Below are 26,620 nucleotides of genomic sequence, written 5' to 3' on the forward strand. Positions count from 1 at the left end.
CGTAACGGGATCAAACATGTCACATTTGCTCTGTTTAAACCAGCGTCCAATGGTCAGGCAGAGAGAGCATTGAGGGTAACAGAAGGCTCACTGCAGACTCGCCTATCCTGAATCCTGCTTAGCTACCGCACGAGATCCTACTCACTTACTGGGATCCCACCTGCTGAACTGCTGATGAAACGAGCACTTAAGACAAGGCTCTCGTTAGTTCACCCTGATCTATATGAACAGGTAGAGAGCAGGTGGCTTCAACAAAGTACATACCATGATAGCGCAAATGTGTCATGTGAGATTGAAATCAATGATCCTGTATTTGTATTAAATTATGGACAAGGTCCCAAGTGGCATCCCGGCACTGTCGTGGCCAAAGAGGGGAGCAGGGTGTTTCGGGTCAAACTTTCAAATGGACTTATTCAGCGGAAACACTTGGACCAAATCAAACTCAGATTCACGAACTATCCTGAGCAACCCACCTTGGACCCTACCTTTTTTGATCCCTCAAAGTACACACCAGTGGCAACTGGCTCCACGGTTGACCACGAAGCAGAACCTATCATCCACAGCAGCCCAGCAGGGCCCAACACAACAGGCAGCCCAGCAAGGCCAGCTGCACAGCAGCCCAGCAGCCCAGCGAGGGCCCAACAAATGACTCAACAACACCAGCTTTCACACCGAGACGTTCAACCAGGGCAAGAAGGGCCCCAGATCGACTCACATTGTAAATAGTTACACTATTGACTTTGTGGGGGGAGGCAGGGCGGGGGGGGGGGGGGGAAGCGTTGTTCTATATGTGGACTTGTATTTACCATGTACAGCCACCAGAGACCTCTTCCCCTGGAATCCCAAGGGATTGCATAATCCGTTGGGAGCACAGGTATTTAAGGAGGCTTCACAGGTTGGAGAGGCACTCTGGAGACCTGCAATAAAAGACTACGGTCACACTACACTTTGAGCTCACAGTGTTCAGTCTGACTCTTTCTCCATACACAACAGTGGCTGGTGTGCAACGGCCACCACACGTTAAAAAAATCCACGCACAGGCATCTTCCACCCTTCAAGATTTAGTACGGGACCTAAAATTTTAGGTCCTTCATTGAAACACCTGTGAACTTTTTGACGTGGAAGCAAGTCATCCTCGATTCGCGGGATCGTCTATGATGATGATGTGTTAATCTCAGCACAGGCGACAGTAAGGAAGTTGCAATTAGTCTCAGCGGCCTTGGGTTGGAGAGGTTGGGTATATAATTGAGTTCTCATCCCCAGTTCAATTCAGTGGTTTTGCACTGATGTTAGCTGCAAACACACAGGAGGCGGCATTAAGTCTCGTCGTCGATGTCTGCCCTTGTTGATAAGAGGCTCCCGTGGGAAATGGTCCATGTTGTCCAGGGCCACGACGTGGATCTTGATGACTTGGGGGCAGTGCTGCGCGGTGGGGACAAGCTGGTGGAGGACCTTTGTCTTACGGATGTTTAGTGTAAGGCCCATGCTTTCATATACCTTAGTGAAGATGTTGACTATGACTTGGAGTTCAGCCTCTGTATGTGCGCAGAAGTAGGCGTCGTCCGCGGACTGTAGCTCGACGACAGAGGTTGGGACGGTCTTGGATCTGGCCTGGAGATGACGCAGGTTGAACAGGTTCCCACTGGTTCTGTAGTTTAGTTCTATTCCAGCGGGGAGCTTGTTGACTGTGAGGTGGAGCATGGCAGCAAGGAAGATTGAGAAGAGGGTTGACGCATTGACGCAGCCCTGTTTGACCCCGGTCCGGATGTGGATTGGGTCGGTAATGGATCCGTTGGTTAGGATCACGGCCTGCATGTCGTTGTGCAGCAGGCGGAGGATGCTGACAAACTTTTGGGGACAGCCGAAACAGAGGAGGACGCTCCATAGACCCTCGCAGTTGACAATGTCAAAGGCCTTTGTAAGGTCAAAGAAGGCCATGTACAAGGGTTGGTGCTGTTCCCTGCATTTTTCTTGCCGCTATCGCGCTGTAAAAATCATGCCCGTTGTACCCCAAGGTATCTTCGGCTGCCTGAGCAAAAAAGTGTTCGAAGATCAGGCCCTCAAATCTGCCACCAAGTTCATGGTCTATAGGGCTGTAATAATACACGCCCTCCAGTATGGCTCAGAGACATGGACCATATGCAGTAGACACCTCAAATCACTGGAAAAATACCACCAACGATGTCTCTGCAAGATCCTGAAAATCCGCCGGGAGGACAGACGCACCAACGTTAGCGTCCTCGACCAGGCCAACATCCCCAGCACTGAAGCACTGACTACACTTGATCAGCTCCGCTGGGCAGGCCACATTGTTCTCATGCCTGACACAAGACTCCTAAAGCAAGCGCTCTACTCGGAACTCCTTTACGCCAAAGGTGGGCAGAGGAAATGTTTCAAGGACACCCTCAAAGACTCCTTGATAAAATGCAACATCCCCACCGACTCCTGGGAGTCCCTGGCCAAAGACCGCCCGAAGTGGAGGAAGTGCATCCGGGAGGGCGCTGAGTACCTCAAGTTTCATTGACGAGAGCATGAAGAAACCAAATGCAGGCAGCAGAACGAGCGTGCAGCAAACCAGTACCACCCACTCTTTCCCTCAACAACTGTCTGTCCCACCTGTGATAGGGACTGTGGTTCTCGTATTGGACTGTTCAGCCACCTAAGAACTCATTTTTAGAGTGAAAGCAAGTCTTCCTCGATTCCGAGGGACTGCCTATGATGATGATAGCTGCAGACAGAATTGGGCTATGCTGGGATGATTGTCCCCACTTCTTTTGAGGGAAATTTTCCTCTGCGGATTGGATCATGGCGGAAACGGTGGGAAAATAGGATGGCAAGGCTTCCTGCTGCATCACCAATCCAAATGGGTTTCATTCCTCCCAGTCTCCGGCTGTTTCCTCCAGGCCCGTCGGATGCAAATGATGGCGGGGATTGGGGCCTGGGTCGCAATGGATTTTCCTTCTTTCTGTCCTTGACACCACCACTTTCCAGGACCACCATGAGCAAGGTGGTGGTGGGCCCTCGAGATAGCGGTAGTTGTTCTGAGCTGGTCCCCTCATGGGGGAAGAGGGTTTTGTACACCGTGTTAGCTGTGGCTCAGTGGGTAGCCGTGTACTGTATAGTGACACATGTAATGTAGTTTGTCGAATGTACTAAAATGTATCCCCTATTGTACCGAATTGTACTTGAAATGAAAAGCAAGGAAATGTATCGAACGGAACTGCCGTCAGCACCCAAATGTAGTGTATGGGATTGCTGACCGCAGCTAAACGTACTGAACTGCTTTTGAATGTACTGTACAAATTTTTATATGAATAAAGTATATTTTGAAATTTAAAAAAAATCAGTGGGTAGCACTCTCGCCTCTGAGTCAGAAGGTTGTGGGTTCAAATCCCACTCCAGGGACTTGAGAACAAAATCTAGGCTGACACTCCAGTGCAGTGCTGCGGGAGTGCTGCACTGTTGGAGGTGCCGTCTTTCGGACGTGACATTAAACCGAGGCTCCGTCTGCTCTCTCAAGTGGCCGTAAAAGATCCCACGGCACTATTTCGAAGAAGAGCAGGGGAGTTATCCCCGGTGTCTTGGCCAATATTTATCCCTCAATCAACATAACAAAAACACAGATTATTTACTCATTATCACATTGCTGTTTGTGGGAGCTTGCTTGTGCACAAATTGGCTGCCGCGTTTCCCACATTACAATAGTGACTACATTCCAAAAGTATTTTATTGGCTGTAAAGCACTTTGAGACGTCCGGTGGTGGTGAAAGGCACTATATAAATCCAAGTCTTTCTTTCTTTGTAGTGTCATGGCTAACACACGAACCATAGCTACAGGGATGGGGTACCAAAGGGCACATCGAACTGGAGCCCAGCAAAGAGCCTTCAGCAATGGGAGAAGGGTGGGGTGAATGGAAACTGACAAGGAAGCAAAATGAGAGAAAATGCACAAAAAAAGTGGAAATTCCAATTGACGCCATATGATGAGAAGAAAGTACGGAATGAGAAAAGGTAATTTAGTTTAGCACGAACAGCCCAGACACAAGTTTCACCATCTTGGACTTTAGTCAACTTATTAATTATTATTAACCTGCAGGATGTGAATAAGCACAGATAACGCACAAAAGAGGCTCACATTTCTTCCTGGACTTTGGTGATATCTAGCGAAACTCCAGGAAACCAATCTGACATTACAAAGTATATTTTTCAACCTTGGACACTGGCATCATTCCAGCCTTCATATAACTCACAATCCCATTTTTAAGAACTTCTTTAAAAGAGGCTAGTCATTGCAAATAAACAAATTACAACTCCAAATGAACAGCTGAGGCAATTTTTGTCCTTGTTGTTTAGAAGCCTTCTTAGAAAGAAAAAATGCACAGTGGTTTCCATGCCAATGAGGCTGTAAGGATAGATTTTACAACTCACACTTGCTCGCCAGGAGTGCATATCGGGAGTTCGGGTGGTCGAGGTCACTAGGTCCCGCAGGATTTTCCATGCAGAAATCTTACAAAGCCCACTGGCCTCCACATCCAGATTCTCCACATGCTCTCCAGATAGGGCAAAGCTCCACGCCAGAGGATGTGAATTCACAAGATGCACCCCTGGAGTACATTCTCTTAACGTGCGCTTAAGAGGCAGTCGAATCGACTGCATGGTTGTGGATGCTAACTTCAGAATCAGTGGCCAGGGGTGGGGTGGGGAGGGAAGATTATTAGGCAAATGGAAAATGAGAGCAAACCTGTCCTAAACCAGATATTCTGCTAGCTCTTTTGTTATAGGCATTAATCAAAGCAGTCAGTAACTGACTGGAGTCTATTCCATGCATGTAGTAATCTGTTAAAAAAAAAATCTCATTTGTTACTGTCACACTGGAGAATTATATTTGTTACATATAATGATTAATTTACTGCATTTCTAAGACAGATGTGCAGAACAGGAATTCCACTGACAAAATGCAATGATTTAAGTCCGTTGTGGAGAAAAATAATTAATGGCCTGGTCACTGTACTGATAATATATTTTAGTCTTGTTAAATGCTTTTCAAAATACAGTTTATCAATGACTTCAGGCACCGCAAATAATGATAACCCCTCTGAAATGTAGGAACATAATTAAGTCACTGTACAAGAAGTGACTCGCCGTACTTAGCATTTGAGATTATCAATAATTTAAGGGGAATATTTGCTTTCATTTCTGTTTTCAACATCAAAACAGAACACAATCAAATTTTGATAAGTGCGCAAATTATCTTTAAGCACCAATTTCACTCAAGCCAATTGTAACAAAAAAAACTGTTGTTTTGATAACAAAATCTGCCCAGTGTGATAGTTAGACTCAGTGACTTGTTTGCAATCAGAAACTGGTACTTTCACAGCCTCTGTGACTTTTTATGCCAAGTTGTTGCAGTCGCACACTAAGTGTACAAGTTCATGGGATTTGTTGAGAGATGTTGCACCGTGCCAAATACTTGCCCAAAATATGGTTTCTGATTCACTGGGACCATGAAAATGTCATACTAAGGACAGAATTGGTGGGGGGATTCAGGGGTTTTAGCTTGATGGAGGGGGAGCGGAGGGAGGTATCAAGATACTTTGCAGAGCCTTTCACCAAGAGATTAAACAGATTTGGTACACATGGCAGCAACAGGTGTTATGGCCAAAGAACCGTTCCTCAGCCAAAAGGTTGTGCGTTCAAATCCCACTCCAGAGAATGAACCACATAATCTCATCATCATAGGCAGTCCCTCAAAATCGAGGAAGACTTGCTTCCACTCTAAAATTGAGTTCTTAGGTGACTGAACAGTCCAATACGGGAATTACAGTCTCTGTCGCAGGTGGGACAGACAGTGGTTGAAGGAAAGGGTGAGTGGGAAGACTGGTTTGCCGTACACTCCTTCTGCTACCTACGCTTGCTTTCTGCATGCTCTCGGTGACGAGACTCGAGGTGCTCAGAGCCCTCCCGGATGCTCTTCCTCCACTTAGGGAGGTCTTTGGCCAGGGACTCCCAGGTGTCGGTGAGGATGTTGCATTTTATCAAGGAGGCTTTAAGGATGTCATTGAAACGTTTCCTCTGCCCACTTAGGGCTCGCTTGCTGTGTAGGAGTTCCAAGTTTGCTTTGGGAGTCTTGTGTCAGGCATGAGAACAATGTGGCCCGCCCAATGGAGCTGGTCGAGTGTAGTCAGTGCTTCAATGCTGGGGATGTTGGCCTGATCGAGGATGCTAACGTTGGCGCGTCTGTCCTCCCAGGGGATTTGCAGAATCTTGCGGAGACATCGTTGGTGGTATTTCTCCAGGTGATTTGAGATGTGTACTGTATATGGTCGACATCTCTGAGCCATACAGGAGGGCGGGTATCACTACTGCCCTGTAGACCATGAGCTGGTGCCAGATTTGAGGGTCTGATCTTTGAACACTGTCTTCCTCAGGCGGCCGAAGGCTGCGCTGGTGCACTGGAGGCGGTGTTGAACCTCGTCGTCAATGTCTGCCCTTGTTGATAATAGGCTCCCAAGGTATGGAAAGTGGTCCATGTTGTCCAGGGCTGTGCTGTGGATCTTGATGACTGGGGACGGTGCTGTGTGGCGGGGTCAGGTTGGTGGAGGACCTTTGTCTTACGGATGTTTAGAAACATAGAAATAGAAATTTACAGCGCAGAAGGAGGCCATTTCGGCCCATCGTGTCCGCGCCGGCCGACAAAGAGCCGCACTGCCCTTGGTCAGCAGCCCTAAAGGTTACATATAAACCTATGAACAATGACGGAAAGACAAAGAACATCCAGCCCAAACCAGGCCGCCTCACACAACTGCGACACCCCTTATACTGAAACATTCTATACTCCACCCCAACTGAAGCCATGTGATCTCCTGGGAGAGGGAAAAACCAGATAAAAACCCAGGCCAATTTAGGGAGAAAAAATCTGGGAAAATTCCTCTCTGACCCATCCAGGCGATCGAAACTAGTCCAGGAGATCACCCTGGCCTATTCTATTCCCTGCAGTACTTACCACTATATCTGTGCCATCCAACAAGAGGTCATCCAGTCTAATCCCAATTACCAGCTCTAGGTCCGTAACCCTGCAGGTTACTGCACTTTAAGTGCCCATCCAACCATCTCTTAAAAGTGGTGAGGATTTCTGCATCCACCACTCTTCCAGGCAGCGAATTCCAGATTCCGACAACCCTCTGTGTAAAGAAGCCCCCCCTCAAATCCCCTCTAAACCTTCCACCAACCATCTTAAAACTATGCCTCCTCGTAATAGACCCCTCAACCAATGGAAATAGGCCCTTACTATCCACTATGTCCAGGCCTCTCAATATTTTTTACATCTCAATGAGATCTCCTCTCAACCTCCTCTGTTCCAATGAGAATAAACCCAGCTTATCCAATCTGTCCTCATAACTAAGATTTTCCATTCCAGGCAGCATCCTAGTAAATCTCCTCTGCACCCCCTCTACTGCAATCACGTCCTTCCTATAATACGGCGACCAGAACTGCACACTGTACTCCAGCTGTGGCCTAACCAAAGTATTATACAATTTAAGCATAACCTCCCTGCTCTTATATTCTATGCCTCGGCCAATAAAGGCAAGCATTCTGTATGCCTTCTTAACCACCTTATCCACCTGGCATGCTACTTTCATGGATCTGTGGACAAGCACTCCAAGGTCCCTTTGTTCATCTACACTATTAAGTGACCTATCGCTTAATGTGTATACCCTTTCCTTATTAACCCTCCCAAAGTGCATCACCTCACACTTCTCTGAATTAAATTCCATTTGCCACTGCTCTGCCCACCTGACCAGTAGATTGATATCCTCCTGCAGCCCATGACTTTCCTCTTCATTATCAACCACACAGCCAATTTTAGTGTCGTCTGCAAACTTCTCAACCATACTCCCTATATTCAAATCTAAATTCTTGATATATACCACAAAAAGCAAAGGACCCAGTACTGAGCCTTGCAGAATCCCACTGGAAACATCCTTCCAGTCACAAAAACATCCATCAATCATTACCCTTTGCACCCTACCTCCAAGCCAATTTCGGATCCCACTTGCCACTTTGCTCTGTATCCCATGGGCTTTAACCTTCATGACCAGTCTACCATGTGGGACTTTATCAAAAGCCTTGCTAAAGTCCATATATACTACATCGTACGCACTACCCTCATCGACCCTCTTGGTTACCTCTTCAAAAAATTCAATTAGGTTAGTCAACACGATTTTCCCTTAACAAATCCGTGCTGACTGTTCCTAAATAATTCTTGCCTTTCCAAATGTAGATGTCTTTCAGGATTTTTTCCAATAATTTTCCCACCACTGAGGTTAGGCTGTAATTACTCGGCTTATCCCTTTCTCCCTTCTTAAACAAGGGTACCACATTAGCAGTTCTTCAATCCTCCTGCACCTTGCCCAGATCCAAAGAGGACTGGAAAATGATGGTCAAGGCCTCTGCTATTTCCTCTTTTGCTTCACTCAACAGCCTAGGATGCATTTTATCTGGGCCTGGGGACTTATCTACTTTCAAAGCTGCTAAACCCCACAATACTTCCTCTCTCATTATATTTATTTATTTATAGTGTAAAGCCCATGCTTTCGTACACCTCAGTGAAGATGTTGACTATGACTTGGAGTTCAGTCTCTGAATGTGCGTAGACGCAAGCGCCGAACGCGTACTGTAGTTCGACGACAGAGATTGGGACAGTCTTGGATCTGGCTTGGAGACGACGAAAGTTGAACAGGTTCCCACCGGTTCTGTAGTTTAGTTCCACTCCAGCGGGGGGCTTGTTGCATGTGAGGTGGAGCATTGCAGCGAAGAAGATCGAGAAGAGGGTTGCACCAGTGCAGTACTGGGGGAGTATTGCACTATCGGAGGTGCCGTCTTTCGGATGAGACATAAAACCAAAGGCCCCATCTGCCCTTTCAGGTGAACAACAACTTGCATTTTATGTAGCACCTTTAATGTAGTAAAATGTCCTAAGGCACTTCACAGGAGTAATTACCAAACCAAACTCGACACCGAGCCATATAAGGAGATACAAGGACAGGTGACCAAAAGCCTGATCAAAGAGATATGTTTTATTGAACGTCTTCAAGGAGGAGAGAGAGGTAGAGAGGTGGAGAAATTTGGGGAGGGATTTCCTGGGCTACACGGCCGCACAGCTTAGAGTGAATGTCTGTTATAGAACCATAGAAATTTACAGCATTTGAGGCTATTCGACCCATTGTGTCTGTGCCGGCCGACAAAGAGCTATCCAGCCTAATCCCACTTTCCAGCTCCTGGTCCGTAGCCCTGTAGCGTACGGCATTTCAAGTGCATATCCAAGTACTTTTTAAATGCGATGATGGTTTCTGCCTCTATCACTATTTCAGGCAGTGAGTTCCAGACCCACATCATCCTCTGGGTGAAAAGAGTTCTCCTCAAATCCCCTCTAATCCTTCTACCATTTACTTTAAATCTATGCCCCCTGGTTGTTGACCTCTTTGCTAAGGGAAATAGGTCTTTCCTATCCATCCTAGGTGCCTCATAATGTTATACACTAGGGTTGTAGGGCTGGAGGAGATTACATAAATAGAGAGCGGCGAGGCCATGGAGCGTTTGAAAACAAGGATGAGAATTTTAAAATCGAGGCGTTGCTGGACCAGGAGGCAATGAAGTTATCAAGCGCAGGGTGATGAGTGAACGGGACTTGGTGCGAGTTCAGCTACAAGCAGCAGAGCTTTGGATGAGCTCAAGTTTACGGAGGTTGGAAGATGGCAATCCGGCCAGGAGAGCATTGGAATAGACATGTCTGGAGGTAACAATGGCATGAATGAAGGTTTCAGCAGCAGATGAGCTGAGGCAGGGGCAGAGACGGGTGATATTACGGAGGTGGAAGTAGGCGGTTTTGGTGATGGAGAAGATATGGGGTCAGAAGTTCAGATCCATGTCAAATAGGTCACTAAGGTCGCAACCAGTCTGGTTCAGCCTCAGACAGAAGGTAGGGAGAGGGATGCAGTCAGTGGTTAGGGTACAGAGTTTTTGGTAGGGACTGAAGACAATGGCTTCGGTCTTCCCAATATATAATTGGAGGAAATTTATGCTCATCGGACAAGTAGTGTAACAAATCAGAGGCAGTGGTGGGGTCGAGAGAGGTGATGCTGAGGTAGAGCTAGGTATCAGCAGAGAACATGTAGAACCTGCTATGTTTTTGGATGATGTCGCCAAGGGGCAGTAGGTAGGTGAGAAATAGGATGGGGCCAAGGATACGTGGGAGATTCCAGATGTAATGGTTTGGGAGCGGGAAGAGAAGCCATTACATGTGATTCTCTGGCTATGACTGGATAGATAAGAATGGAGGGCAGACCCACCCACCCAACTGGACAACCAAGGAGAGGCGTTGGAGGAGGATGGTGTGGTGAACCCTGCTAAAGGCTAGACGGGTGGCGAAGGGGTAGTTTACCACAGACACATAGGATGCCAATTATGACTTTGCTAAGGACCTGCTGCAGGGGAAGAAACCTGATTGGAGCTGTTCAAACACGGAGTTCCAGGAAAGATGGCCACGGATTTGGGAGATGACAACACGTTCATGTAAATATTCCCATGACACTATTTTGAAGGAGAACAAGTACGTTTTCCTGGTGTCCTGGCCAATATTTATCCCTCAACCAACATTCACTAAATGATTCACGAATGATTATCTGGTCATTATCACATTGCTTTTTGTGGAACCTTACTGTGCGCAAATTGGCAGCCGCGTTTCCTACATAACAACCGTGGCAACACTTTAAACGCGCTTAATTGGCTGTAACGTGTTTTGGGATGTCCCGAGGTTGTGAAAGGCGCTATATAAATGCAAGTTCTTTCTTTTCTTTCTTTTGGACTGGCTCTGGTATTAACACTTTGATTTGCAACTTCATTTTACAAAGTTGCCACAGCCTGTTCCAATTCCAATATCTTTCCAACACGTTAGTAACACTTTGTTACACCACAATGAAGAGAGTGCACTTTCCATGGTGTAAGATATTGCAGACAAGTGCCAAGTAATGATTATATTTGATAGGTTTTTTGTTCCTGTATTTATTTCTGATTTTTGCGCCGTCATCACAGGTTACATAACACCGCTTCCCAATGGCACAACGCCTCACGGTGCAGGAGCTTATGAGTCACTTTTTTCCTGCACTTTTTTCTTGAAATGAAAGCTGTTAAACAGCACAGAGGCTATTTGGGAACCCATACTTCATTGGGATTGAGGGCTGAGAGTTTTTTGTTAAAAACTCTCAACAGAAGCGTAGCCCCATCATTGTTTCAAAGCAGAAGACTGAGACCTGTATTGCTGTTAGAATCATAGAATGGTTACAGCATGGTAGGCGGCCATTCAGCCCATCGAGCCCATGCTGACTCTCAGCTAGTCCCACTCCCCTGCCCTTCCCCCGTAGCTGTGCAAATTTATTTCCTTCAGATACTTATCCAATTCCCTTTGGAAAGATAAAATTGAGTCTGGGGCCAAAATTCAGCCTCCCGAAAAGGCCGCTTACTACCAGAAAGCGGCAGCCAAGTGGCGGAGTCCAGTGGCCGCCGATTTGTGGTCGAAAGGCCGCCGTTGGCGAAATTGACTTTGGTGAATTTTTTAGCGGTTCAGAATTCCGACCCGCTGCTGCCGACCGGATCTAAGTGCGTAATCAAAGGGCGTAACTGCCGATCTCCTGCACCGCCAGCCAAATGCAGCATGAAAAGTCTCTGATCCGCCGCGCGATGTCCCCGACAGCTGTTTCTGTCGGTGCACCTTGCTGTCTGTGTGTGGGACGCGGCTGTACGGTGGCCATTCAAAGGGAGGGCCCACTGCCGCAGCCACCATTTTTTTTTTCAGCAGCCGACTGCCAGGTCGGACCGACAATTATGCCCCCGGATTCAGCCGGGCCGCAAACAGGGCAGACCGCTGGCCTGGCCGAAACCCTCACTGGTGGCCCAGTGGACCGAAGTTTTAAAATGGCGAAGGCTCACCCCTTGTAAGTGAAGGGGAGAGCCGTGGTGACGCACACGGGTGATGATGTCATCACCGCTCTGCTGATGAATGATAGTGGCGATGACTCCAGCCCGCCTCCACTTCCACCTCTCTCATTGTCGGTCTTCTGCTTACTGTCCCAATTCCGCCCCCATTATGACCGACTTCCGGTCTGCCTGGGAAAAAGTGACAAAGGGCTAAATTTCACGGAAGAGGCCACCTCATCCAGCGCGGCAGAAAAAACACTTTAAAAGCGGTAGGTGTGCCAGGTTTACGGCGCGTCTGAATTTCTACCCCTCTGTCTCCACCACTCTTTCAGACAGTGCATTCCAGATCTTCACCACTCACTGTGTAAAAAAAAGCTTTTCCTTACGTCGCCAATCGCAAAATTGTTATGAAATTAATTTTTAATTTCCCTTTTCCTCCCAACCCGTGATTCAGTTAGCAAAAGCAGCAGCAACGTAGACTCGGAAGATCCTAGACTCAACTTCTGGCTTGTCCCAACTTATCTGATTTCAGCTGGGGGCAGCAGTAGTAATTAGCCTCGGTATCCCTTGGGTAAGGAACGGGAGAAAATACTCAGCCAGGGTTTACCCACTATCGATCGATATCCAACCACCCCTGCTGGAAGTGCAGTTTGTGGGCATTGGGTACGGACACGATTGGGCTCAGCTCTGATAGCACCCCTCCCCGCACTTGAAAACCTTGCCATTTTCGCGATGACACAAGACTATATGGACAAGGCAGCCAAAGGATGACAGGCGCCCGCAGAATCTTAGGCCAGCAGGAGTCGGCACCTTCGGGACAGAGAAGCTGACAGAAAAATGAAAATATTTAAATGATAAATGTGAGGTATTACATTTTGATAGAGAAGAATAGGAAGATCACTTCTGGTAGGAAGAATAGGGAAGAAAAGGGAGGTCACTTATTATTTGGCGGGTGAGAGTCGATGTTGGGTAGAGGAACAAAGGGATCTCGGAGTACAAATACATAAATATCGCTATAACTTCCGACACAGAGTAGCAAGGCCATTAAAAACGCAAACCAATCACTCGGGATTATTTCTAGAGGCATAGAATTGAAATGTAGGGAAGTTGTGCTCAACGTGTATCGAACCTTGCTTGGACCACACTTTTGCACTGTGCAGTTCCGATCGCCATATTATAAAAAGGGATATAGAGGCACTGGAGAGGGTGCAGAGAAGATTTACAAGGATGATACCAGAAATGCGAGCATATATACATCAGGAACGGATGAACAGGCTGGGTCTCTTTTCTCTTGAAAAAAGAAGGCTGAGGAGTGACTGAAGAGAGGTCTTTAAAATGATGAAAGGTTTTGATAGAGTGGATAGAGAGAGAATGTTTCCACTTGTGGGGAAGAGCATAACTGGAGGCCATCAATATAAGATCGTCACCAAGAAATCCAATAGGGAATTCAGAAGAAACTGCTTTACCCAAAGAGTGGTGAGAATGTGGAAGTCTATACCACAGGGAGTGGTTGAAGCGAATAGTATTGATGCATTTAAGGGGAGGCTAGACAAGCACATGAGGGAGAAGGGAATAAAGGGTTATGCTGATAGATTTAGATGAGGAAACAGGGGAGGAGGCTCGAGTGGAGCATGAAGTGGCTGGGGGAGGTGGGACCAATACAAGCCGGATGGTCTGTACCTGGGCAGGACCGGAACCAATGTCCAAGAAGGAGTGTTTGCTAGTGCTGTTGGGGAGGGATTAAACTAATATGGCAGAGGGATGGGAACCTATGCAGGGAGACAGAGGGCAGTAAAATAGGGGCAGAAGCAAAAGATAGAAAGAAGAAAAGTAAAAGTGGAGGGCAGAGAAACCCAAGCCAAAATTCAAAAAGGACCACATTGCAGCAAAATTCTAAAAGGGCAAAGTGTGTTAAAAAGACAAGGCTGAAGACTCTGTGCCTCAATGCGAGGAGTATTCGTAATAAGGTTTATGAATTAACTGTACAGGCAGCAATTAATGACTATGATATAATTGGCATCACGGAGACATGGCTCCAGGGTGACCAAGGCTGGGAACTCAACATCCAGGGGTATTCAACATTCAGGAAGGATAGACAGAAAGGAAAATGAGATGGGATAGCTTTGCTGGTTAAAGAGGAAATTAACGCAATAATAAGGACGGACATTAGCTTGGATGATGTGGAATCTGTATGGGTGGAGCTGCGGAATAACAAAGGGCAGAAAACGGTAGTGGGAGTTGTGTACAGACCACCAAATAGTAGTAGTGAGGTTGGGGACAGGATCAAACAAGAAATTAGGGATGCATGCAATAAAGGTACAGCAATTATCATGGGCGACTTTAATCTATATATAGATTGGGCAAATCAAATCGGTAGCAATTCAATGGTGGAGGTTTTCTGGACCAATATGTCGAGGAACCAACTAGAGGGCTGGCCATCCTAGACTGGGTGATGTGTAATGAGAAAGGACTAATTAGCAATTTTGTTGTGCGAGGCCCCTTGGGAAAGAGTGACCATAATATGGTAGAATTCTTTACTAAGATGGAGAGTGACACAGTTAATTCAGAGACTAGGGTCCTGAACTTAAGGAAAGGTAACTTCGATGGTATGAGATGTGAAGTAGCTAGAATAGACTGGCAAATGATACATAGAGGATTGACAGTAGATAGGCAATGGCAAACATTTAAAGATCACATGGATGAACTTCAACAATTGTACATCCTTGTCTGGAGTAAAAATAAAATGGGCAAGGTGGCTCAACCGTGGCTAAGAAGGGAAATTAAAGATAGTGTTAAACCAAGAATGAGGCATATAAATTGGCCAGAAAAAGCAGCAAACCTGAGGACTGGGAGAAATTTAGAATTCAGCGGAGGAGGACAAAGGGTTTAATTAGGAGGGGGAAAATAGAGTATGAGAGGAAGCTTGCTGGGAACATAAAAACTGACTGCAAAAGCTTCTATAGATATGCGAAGAGAAAAAGATTAGTGAAGACAAATGTAGGTCCCTTGCAGTCAGATTCAGGTGAATTTATAATGGGGAACAAAGAAATGGCAGACCAGTTGAATAAATACTTTGGTTCTGTCTTCATGAAGGAAGACATAAATAACCTTCCGGAAGGGGACCGAGGGTCTAGTGAGAAGGAGGAACTGAAGGATATCCTTATTAGGCGGGAAATTGTGTTAGGGAAATTGATGGGATTGAAGGCCAATAAATCCCCGGGGCCTGATAGTCTGCATCCCAGAGTACTTAAGGAAGTGGCCCTAGAAATAGTGGATGCATTGGTGATCATTTTCCAACAGGCTATCGACTCTGGATCAGTTCCTATAGACTGGAGGGTAGCTAATGTAACACCACGTTTTAAAAAAGGAGGGAGAGAGAAAACGGATAATTATAGACCAGTTAGCCTGACATCAGCAGTGGGGAAAATGTTGGAATCAATTATTAAAGATGAAATAACAGCGCATTTGGAAATCAGTGACAGGATCGGTCCAAGTCAACATGGATTTATGAAAGGGAAATCATGCTTGACAAATCTTCTGGAATTTTTTGAGGATGTAACCAGTAGAGTCGACAAGGGAGAACCAGTGGATGTGGTGTATTTGGACTTTCAAATGGCTATTGACAAGGTTCCACACAAGAGATTGGTGTGCAAAATTAAAGCATATGGTATTGGGGGTAATGTACTGACGTGGATAGAGAACTGGTTGGCAGACAAGAAGCAGAGAGTCGGGATAAACGAGTCCTTTTCAGAATGGCAGACTAGTGGGGTGCCGCAGGGCTCAGTGCTGGGACCCCAGCTATTTACAATATACATTAATGGTTTGGATGAAGGAATTGAGTGTAATATCTCTAAGTTTGCAGATGACACTAAACTGGGTGGTGGTGTGAGCTGTGAGGAGGATGCTAAGAGGCTGCAGGGTGACTTGGACAGGTTAGGTGAGTGGGCAAATGCATGGCAGATGCAGTATAATGTGGATAAATGTGAGGTTATCCACTTTGGGGGCAAAAACACGAAGGCAGAATATTATCTGAATGGCGCCAGATTAGGAAAAGGGAAGGTGCAACGAGACCTGGGTGTCATGGTACATCAGTCATTGAAGATAGGCATGCAGGTACAGCAGACAGTGAAGAAGGCAAATGGTATGTTGGCCTTCATTGCTAGGCATTTTGAGTATAGGAGCAGGGAGGTCTTACTGCAGTTGTACAGGGCCTTGGTGAGGCCTCACCTGGAATATTGTGTTCAGTTTTGGTCTCCTAATCTGAGGAAGGACGTTCTTGCTATTCAGGGAGTGCAGCGAAGGTTCACCAGACTGATTCTCGGGATGGCTGGGCTGACATATGAGGAAAGACTGGATCGACTGGACCTGTATTCACTGGAGTTTAGAAGGATGAGAGGGGATCTCATCGAAACATATAAAATTCTGACGGGACTGGACAGGTTAAATGCAGGAAGAATGTTCCCGTTGTTGGGGAAGTCCAGAACCAGGGGACACAGTCTAAGGATAAGGGGTAAGCCATTTAGGACTGAGATGAGGAGAAACTTCTTCACTCAGAGTTGTTAACTTGTGGAATTCCCTACGACAGAGAGTTGGTGATGCCAGTTCATTGGATATATTCAAGAGGGAGTTAGTTATGGCCCTTACGGCTAAAGGGATCAAGGGGTATGGAGAGAAAGCAGGAAAGGGGTACTGAGATGAATGATCAGCCATGATCTTATTGAATGGTGGTGCAGGCTCGAAGGGCTGAATGGCCTACTCCTGCACCTATTTTCTATGTTTCTATGAATACCAGCATGGGCTGATTGGGCTGAATGGCCTGTTTCTGTGTCATATATCCTGTGTAATCCTACGTAACGTAGAATTCGTTAATGCTGTCTCTGCGTCCTCGCCCTCCACGCAAAACATGGAATTATAGGGGTCAAGTTTCGGGCCACGCCTATGAGGTCTGCTCCCTCTTCACGTCTTCGGCATCTTGCTGGGGGCGGGCTCGCCCGAAGTCTTCGCCCCGGCTTCTTCTTGTCGGTCGGGCCCGCTCAGCCTCCCCCCATCTCCTCTCCACCCCCCTCCCTTCCTCTCCTCTCCCCCCTCCCACCCTCTCCTCTCCCCCCCATCTCCTCCCCCCTTCCTCTCCTCTCCCCACTCCCTCCCTCCTCTCCTCTGCTCTCCCTTCCCCCCCCCGTTCCTCCTCCTCTCCCTCCCCTCGCTGTCAGAAACACATCGACACTGACAGACAGAGAGAGAGAGACACTGACAGAGACAGAGACACTGGGGGGCCCCCGTCCCAGCACGCTGTTGGAGGGTTCCCGGTGCTGCAGTCGGTGAGTAGAAACTTAATTTTTAACTTAATGATTTTTAATTTTTTTTAATGTATTTATTTATTTATTTATTTAGATTGATTTATTGGTTGATTTATTGATTTATTTATCATTTATTATTGATGATGGCTCTTTATTTGTAAAAGTGATATGTTTCATGTTTGTAAACTTCCCTTTCCCCCCGCTCCACCCCCCCATCTCTCTTCCTTACGCCTGATTTTCTAAGTGTAGGCAAGGTTTTTCTGAGCGTACAAAAATCTACACTTAGTCCATTCTAAGTTAGTTTGGAGTAAGTTTTTACTGCCTAAACTTTCAAAACGGGCGTAAGTGGCCGGACACGCCCCCTTTTGAAAAAGAAAATCTGTTCCAAAATGAAACTGTTCTAACTGACTAGAACTGGAGCAAACTAAATGCCGACAATTGCAATTTCTAAGATACTCCGTTCTAAACCTGCTGCTCCTAAAAAATAGGAGCAACTCAGCCGAAACTTGACCCCAAAGTTACTAATACAGCTGGTTGCAATTGCGGCACTAATGACATTCAGCATCTGTATGGCAGTAATAAAATGTATCACTCGGTTTATAACTATTAATGTATCACTCGGTTTATAACTATTAAAAATGTTGCTTGCATTAAAAATAAACACTTTGAAACACGAACAATCGCTGACAACAGTCCCTGTCTGGGTGTGTCGATGGAAAATGTGTTGACCTTACTGCAGCTACCTCCACCACAATTGATTTGAATCTGCTAACAATGGTTTACGCCAATCTGCCCACAGAGAGAACCAAACGGTACAGTGAAAGAATGGAGCAGTTAGCTGAAAGACCAGATGGTATGATCTAGAATTCAAGGGCAACCTTGACTCAGTACCAAAAAAAAATCTTTTAGCCAACAACATGGTTGTTCAAAACACAAATGTGAAGCACGAGCGAGGGTGTTTGCAGGGACTGTCCTCGTTTTCAGAAAGATGCAAATCGAAACTGGATCTCAGGCAACCTTGCGGTGTAGCATGAAATACACGGAGAAATGCTTCAATTACCTTACCTGTAGCATAACAACATTGTCGCCCTCAAAGGTTACGAATACATCTGAGTCACATTTCAGGCCTGGGATACGGTTCTCCATCATATAACCCTGAAAGAAGGCAAACAAGCAACCTGAGTTTATATGGCACTGAGGTCATGCTACTTCTGGTAAACAGTCTAAACACATTGGGAAACATTAGATAGCAAAATGCTGCGTAATTTTGTGAAACTAGCTGAATCTCAAAAACACACTGATCGACACACCGCTTTGGTGGAACTCTGTCAAAAAAGAACTCTGGTACAGGAGTCCAGATAGTGTTTTGTTCTGGAAGTTTACTTGTTCCCATTACATAGCTACCCTAGTGTTATGGACTATTAGAGCATGGCAGTGAGGAAGATTGAGAAGAGGGTTGGGGTAATGATGCAGCCCTGTTTAACTCCGGTCCGGACGTGATTTGGGTCTGTAATCGATCCGTTGGTAAGGAACACGGCCTGCATGTTGTCGTGGAGCAGGCGGAGGATGTTGACAAACTTTTGGGGGCATCCAAAACGGAGGAGGACGCTACGTAGACCCTCGCGGTTGACAGTATCAAAGGCCTTTGTAAGCTCGAAGAAAGCCCTGTGGAAGGGCTAGTGCTGCTCCCTGCATTTTTCCTGCAGCTGTCACACTGTATGGCTCAGAGACATGGACCATGTACAGTAGACACCTCAAGTCGCTGGAGAAATACCACCAATGATGCCTCTGCTATATCCTACAAATCCCCTGGGAGGACAGTCGCACCATTAGTGTCCTCGACCAGGCCAACATCTCCAGCATTGAAGCAATGACCACATTCGATCAGCTCCGCTGGGCAGGCCACATTGTCCGCATGCCAGACACGAGAATCCCAAAGCAAGCGCTCTACTCGGAACTCCTTCATGGAAAACGAGCCAAAGGTGGACAGAGGAAACGTTACAAGGACACCCTCAAAACCTCCCTGATAAAGTGCAACATCCCCATCGACTCCTGGTCAAAGACCACCCTAAGTGGAGGAAGTGCATCCGGGAGGGCGCTGAGCGCCTCGAGTCTCATCACCGAGAGCATGCAGAAATCAAGCGCAGGCAGCAGAAAGAACGTGCGGCAAACCTGTCCCATCCTCCCTTACCCTCAACAACTGTCTGTCCCACCTGTGGCAGGGGCTGTGGCTCTCGTATTGGACTGTTCAGCCACCTAAGGACTCATTCTAAGAATGGAAGCAAGTCTTCCTCGATTCCGAGGAACTGCCTATGATGATGATGATGATGATAATGGACTACTGCAGCATCGACAGAGCAGGCAGGCTACCTGTCGTCCTGACCTCGTCACTCTTAACTCTCAGTGCATTGCTGATGAGTTCAATCACACAGGCACACTCCTCTGTGGTGGATCATTTTACTTGTCCAGCAGCAGGCTTTTTCTGGTTCAAAGAAAAACTTTACAAAGCGTTTACAGTCAATGAAGTACTTTTTGAAGTGCAATCACTGTTGTAATGTAGGAAATACGGCAGCCGATGTGCACACGGAAAGTTCCGACAAATAGCAATGTGATAATGACCAGATAATCTGTTTTTGTGATGTTGGGTGAGGGATAAATATTGGCCAGGACACCGGGGATAACTTCCCCGCTCTTCTTCAAAATAGTGACCATGGGATCTTTTACATCCAGCTGAGAGAGCAGACAGGGCCTCCGTTTAACGTCTCATCTGAAACACGGCACCACTAACACTCTCAGCTCTCTGGAGTTGGACTTGAACCCACATCGTCTGACTCAGAGGAGAGAATGCTACCACTAAGCCACATCCGACGCATAAATCGAACACAGAAACACTCAGTCTACTTGTATTAGCTTGTCATGCACTCATTGTGGTACTTGAATATCTAAATACCCAAAGTAGGATGGGATAAAGATTGATAAGGAGGAAGTGCTAGAATGACTGGCTGTACTTAAAGTAGATAAGTCACCAGGACCGACGGGATGCATCCTCGGATGCTGAGGGAAGTAAAGGTGAAAATTGCGGACGTACTGACCACAATCTTCCAAGTCTCTCTCCTTGGATGCAGGGCTGGTGCCAGAGGACTGGAGAATTGCAAATGTTAAAAAGAGTGGAAGGATAAACCCAGCAATTACAGGCTAGTCAGTTTAACCTCAGTAGTGGGGAAGCTTTTAGAAACGATAATCTGGGACAAAGTTGGACAAGTTTGGATAAATTAAGGAAAGCCAGCACGGATTTGTTAAAGGCAAATCGTGTTTTACTAACATGATTGAGTTTTTTGATGAGGTAACAGAGAGGGTTGATGAGGGCAATGCGATTGATGTGGTGTACATTGGCTTCCAAAAGGCGTTTGATAAAGTGCCACATAATAGGCTTGCCAGCAAAGTTGAAGGTATACAAGGCACAATTCCAAAATCTGATGACACAAAACTTGGAAGTATAGTGGAGGAGGATAGTGACAGACTTCAAGAAGACATAGACAAGCTGGTGGAATGAGCGGACACGTGGCAGATGAAATTTAAAGCAGAAAAGTGTGAAGTGATACATTTTGGTAGGAAGAATGAGGAGAGACAATATAAGCTAAAGGGTACAATTCTAAGGGGGATGCATGAACAGAGAGATCTGGGGGTGCACAAATCATTGAAAGTGGCAGGGCAGATTGAGAAAACAGCTAAAAAAGCATACAAGAGCACAAGAATACAAGAAATAGGAGCCGGAGTAGACCATTTGACCCCCTCGAGCCTGCTCCGCCATTTAATAAGATCATGGCTGATCTGATCATGGACTCAGCTCCACTTCCCCGCCCGCTCCCCATAACCCTTTATTCCCTTATCGCTCAAAAATCTGTCTATCTCTGCCTTAAATATATTCAATGACCCAGCTTCCACAGCTATCTGGGGCAGAGAATTCCACAGATTTACAAACCTCTGAGAGAAGAAATTCCTCCTCATCTCAGTTTCAAATGGGCGGCCCATTATCCTGAGACTATGCTCCCTAGTTTTCGTTTCCCCTATGAGTGGAAATATACTCTGCATCCATCTTGTCCAGCCCTCTCATTATCTTATATGTTTTGATAAGATCACCCCTCATTGTTCTGAACTCAAATGAGTATAGACCCAACCTACTCAACCTATCTTCATAAGTTAACCCCCTCATCTCCGGAATTAACCTAGTGGACTTTTTCTGAACAGCCTCCAATGCAAGTATATCCTTCCTTATATACGGAGACCAGAACTGCACGCAGTACTCCAGGTGTGGCCTCACCAAAATCTTGTATGTTTGTAGCAGGACTTCTCTGCTTTTATACTCTATCCCCCTTGCAATAAAGGCTTTTAGCCAAGTTCCATTTGCCTTCCTGGTTACTTGCTGTACCTGCATACTAACATTTTGTGTTTCATGCACAAGGACCCTCTGTACTGAAGCATTTTGCAATTTTTCTCCATTTAAATTATAATCTGCTTTTCTTTTTTTTCTGCCAAAGTGGATAACCTCACATTTTCCTGCATTATACTCCATCTGCCGAATTTGTGTCCACTCACTTAGCCTGTCTATATAACCTTTGCAGATTTTTTGTGTCCTCCTCACAATTTGCTTTCCCACCCATCTTTGTATCATCAGCAAACTTGGCTAAATTACACTCGGTCCCTTCATCGAAGTCATTAATATAGATTGTAAATAGTTCAGGTCCCAGCACTGATCCCTGCGGCACCCCACTAGTTACTGATTGCCAACCCAAGAATGAACCATTTATCCCGACTCTCTGCTTTCTGTTCGTTAGCCAATACTCTATCCATGCTAATATATTACCCCCAACCCCGTGAGCTTTTATCTTGTGCAGTAACCTTTTATGTGGCACCTTACTGAATGCCTTCTGGAAATCCAAATACACAACATCCACTGGTTCCCGCTTATCCATCCTTCTCGTTACATCCTCAAAGAACTCCCGCAAATTTGTTAAAAATGATTTCCCCTTCATAAAAGCATGCTGGCTCTGCTTGATTGAATTATGCTTTTCCAAATGTCCTGCTACCACTTCCTTAATAATGGACTCCAGCATTTTCCCAACGACAGATGTTAGGCTAACTGGTCGATAGTTTCCTGCTTTTTGTCTGCCTCCTTTTTTAAATAGGGGCGTTACATTTGCGGTTTTCCAATCCGCTGGGACCTCCCCAGAATCCAGGGAATTTTGGTAAATTACAACCAAAGCATCCACTATCTCTGCAGCCACTTCTTTTAGGACCCTAGGATGCAAGCCATCAGGTCCAGGGGTCTTGTCTACTTTTAGTCTCATTATTTTACCGAGTATTACTTCTTTAGTGATAGTGATTGTATTTCTATAGCCCCTTGATTATCCACTATTGGGATGTTTTTAGTGTTTTCTACTCTGAAGACCGAAACAAAATATTTGTAAAAAGTTTGTTTCCCTGTTCTCCATTATTAATTCCCCAGTCTCATCCTTTAGGGGACCAACATTTATTTTAGCCACTCTTTTCCTTTTTATGTACCTCTAGAAACTCTTACTATCTGTTTTTATTTTTCATGCTAGTTTACTTTCATAATCTATCCACCCTCTCTTAAATATCTTTTTAGTCGTTCTTTGCTGGGTTTTAAAAGTTTGCCAATCCTCTGGCCTCCCACATTGGCCACATTGTATGCCTTTGTTTTCAATTTGATACCATCCCTTATTTCCTTAGTTAGCCACAGATGGTTATCCCTTCTCTTACAGTCTTTCCTTCTCATTGGGATATACTTTTGTTGCGAGTTATGAAATATCCCCTTAAATGTCTGCCACTGCTCATCAACCGTCCCACTCTTTAATCTATTTTCACAGTCCACTTTAGCCAACTCTTCCTTCATACCCTTGTAGTCTTCTTTATTTAAGCTTAGGACACAGGTTAGACATCCAACTTTCTCACCCTCCAACTGAATTTGAAATTCAACCATATGGTCACTCATTCCTAGAGGATCCTTTACTAGGAGATCGTTTATTAATACTGTCTCATTACATATGGGATCCTGGGTTTCATATCTAAAGGCACAGAATACAAAAGCAAGCAAGTTATGATGAACCTTTATAAAACACTGGTTTGGCCTCAACTGGAGTATTGTGTCCAATTCTGGGCACCGCACTTTGGGAAGGATGTGAAGGCCTTAGAGAGAGTGCTTAAAAGATTTACAAGAATAGTTCCAGGAATGAGGGACTTCAGTTACGAGGACAGACTGGAGAAGCTGGGGTTCTTCTCCTTAGAACAGAGATGGTTGAGAGGCGATTTGATAGAGGTGTTTAGAATCATGAGGGGTTTAGACAGGGTAGATAGAAAGAAACTGTTCCCATTGGCAGAAGGGTCGAGAACCAGAGGACACAGATTTAAGGTGATTGGCAGAAGAACCAAAGGCGATATGAGGAAAAACGTTTTGAGTGAGTGGCTATGATCTGGAATTCATTGCCTGAAAAGGTGGTGGAGGCAGATTCAATTGTGGCTTTCAAAAGGGAGTTGGATAAGTACCTGAAGGACAAAAATTGCTGGGCTGCTGGGAAAGGGTTGGGGAGTGGGATTTGCTGAAGTGCTCTTGCAGAGAGCTGACATGGATTTAACGGGCTGTATGGCCTCCTTCTGTGCTGTAACCATTCTATGACTCTAAGTTTGAAACACTGATAACATTTATTGGAATTTATTCAATAACTTACTATCATAAATTGTAGTTGACATTTTTTAGTTTGTTCTTTATTGCCTATATCTATTAGCCTGAGGGGATTAAGAAATTATAACTATACAGTGTTGTACTCGAGTCACGTGTATGTCGGACCAGGTAGGGAAGGCAGGTTATCTTCCCTGGAGGGCATTAATGAACCCGTTGGGTTTTTGCAACAATCCCGCAGATTTCAAGGTCATTTTTCAGGCGCTAGCCAAGAAATGATCAGATTTATTAAATTCAATAACTGAATCACTCTGCCAATAAACAGACAGTCAGTAGCACAGTTCTATAGCAGAAAAGTTAGAGAGACAGTGAGGGAGATAAATATTGTACCGACGCATTAAAATATATTTTCCATAATGCATGTAAATCAATCCACATATATTGAGAGTACGTAGTAGAAGATAGGCAGTAAAAGAGTTGGATAGACAATAGAATAGTTTGGTACAGTACTGGTCAGTCATTTTTTTCAATAATATATGAAGATGAATCCTACGTATCTGGAGTAGACAGTGGAAGAGCTCGGCAGTAGAAGTTAAACAACAACAAACAACAACTTGCATTTAAATAGCGTCTTTAACATAGCAAAGCGTTCCAAGGTGCTTAACAAGAGCGGCATGATGGGAGATGGGATAGAATCTAGAGAAAGATGTGAGTTCAGGGCTAGGGCCACGAGAAACTTAGGAGAAGTTTGTCCTGTTGGGCTAGGGGAAGGTGGGGGGGATCTTAGTGAGAAAAAAGTCCATGAGCTCCTCGCACTTATTATTGGAGGTGAGGGTCGAGGAGGCACGGCAGGGTGGTTTAAGAAGATGGTTTGTGGTGGTGAAGAGAAGCCGGAGGTTATCTTTGCATTCCAGGATGATCTTTGAATGGTGAGCAGTTTTAGCAAAAATGCGCAGGACCTTTAAGGGAGCAAAGATAAGTGCCTTACCAGGTGAGAGAGATTAATGGTTTTAGTGGGGCATCAAAGGTGGAGGGGAGCGTGCGATTGAGCAGATTGGTAATTGCAGAAATGTCATGATGAATGGAGGGGCAAAGGCTAGACAGTGGGGAATTTGAAAGTGGAGCGGTAAGCAACTTGGGCAAGAGTGTTTTTGCCAGGGGCGGACGCAGAAGGAAGTGGAGTTGTGCGAGGGATCTGGGTGGAGCGCGATACAAGGGAAGTGAGCAGAGATGGTCTTATCCGTGATAGTCACGATGGGAATAACGAGTCCGCGTGAGATGGCGAGGACAAGGGGGTGGCCATGAATATGGGTAGGAGAGATTTAGAGAGGAAAGGAGGGCAGTGAACTCAGAGGAAATAGAGCAAGAAGAGTTGATATGGAGGTTAAAATTAGCAAGGATGAGTCATCCCTTGGTGAAGAGGTTATCGGAGGAAAGCAGATAAGATATCTCAGTAAGAAACTTGCCGTGTATTAGAGTGGGCGGTAGAGAACAAGCATTTTAAATGAGAGGCGGGAGGCGTGGAACAAGGAGGAGAAGTTGAAGTTGCCAGAGTAGAGAGTAGATAGACTAGAAGAGATGTATCGTAGAAGGAGTTAGATGCACAGTACAACTACTCTCCCACCCTCTCTTCCCCTATCTACCCCCCTCTCTCTCACTCTCTTCTCCCTCTCTCTCCCTCTCTCTCACTCTCTTCCCCCTCTTTCTCACTCTCTTCCCCCCCCCCATCTCTCACTCTTTCAGGAAGTCTCAGGCTGCTCCTCTTAAAAAAAAAAGGAATTTTTTTTGTTGGCAGTTTTCTATAATAGCTGCGTTGGGACATCTCCACCGCAAGATCAAATCCATTAAGTGCACGAGTTAATTTAGTGTCAAACTGCTTGTTGCTACAAGCAGTGGGTGTAATGTCAACACAGTGTGAAATATCTCAATCGACAGCTGTGATGTTAACAAGAGAAGCGTTGTGTAGTCCAAAAATAATTTTATAAATGTGCAACTTATAATAGATTTCTATTAATGGTGTAAAACCATCTTCCCTTGCTCCAAAAATAGTTCCCTGTGAAAAAAAAGCAATAAGAACTTGTCGATACGGAGGGCAACGGCTGACTGCAGTGCGGGCAGGTACAGCAGGAGCGACGAGGTCGGGGGCGAAGGAGCGGCAAGAGTTCGTAGAGGGATGTGATAGGGGCCCAGGAGAGGCAAGAGTTTAGGGCCCAGAAGAGGTGAGGGTCCAGGGGCAGCAAGTGCCACTCCACACTGCGATATGTGTACGCTAGGTCCGTGCAGCAGAGCTGGTCTCCAGTCGTCTTGGTTAATCCTTGCCACTGGACCAAGACCTAGCTCAATCAAGCCCATGTGGTGGCTGGTGTGCAACGACCTCCACACGTTTAAAGGCATCTTCCACACACAGGCATCTTCCACCCTTCAAGATGTAGTTCGGGACCTGGAATATCATTGAAACACCTGTGAAATCATCCCTTTTTGGCGTGGAAGCAAGTCATCCAAGTTTCGAGGGACTGCCTATGATGATGAAAAATCTATTTTAATCCTTTAAGGCTTTGCGTGGCATGTGTAAATTATTTGCCCCCTCCGTGCTATTTCCTATGAGTTTTAGAAACTGCTTTTGAGTATAACGTTAACTATCAATCACAGATTG

At 45.7% G+C, this 26,620-nt stretch overlaps 1 protein-coding gene across 1 annotated transcript in view; it reads right to left on the minus strand.

Annotated features, from left to right (window-relative positions):
- Nucleotides 1-26,620, minus strand: part of acoxl (acyl-CoA oxidase-like) — a 533,322-nt gene that overhangs the window by 134,574 nt on the left and 372,128 nt on the right. The window contains exon 13 of the mRNA XM_070885754.1: nt 18,336-18,425. Coding sequence (XP_070741855.1) covers nt 18,336-18,425 — 90 coding nt within the window. The remainder of the gene's footprint in view (nt 1-18,335; nt 18,426-26,620) is intronic.

Source organism: Pristiophorus japonicus, chromosome 7, assembly GCF_044704955.1.
Source record: "Pristiophorus japonicus isolate sPriJap1 chromosome 7, sPriJap1.hap1, whole genome shotgun sequence".
Classification (NCBI taxonomy): Eukaryota; Metazoa; Chordata; class Chondrichthyes; family Pristiophoridae; genus Pristiophorus; species Pristiophorus japonicus.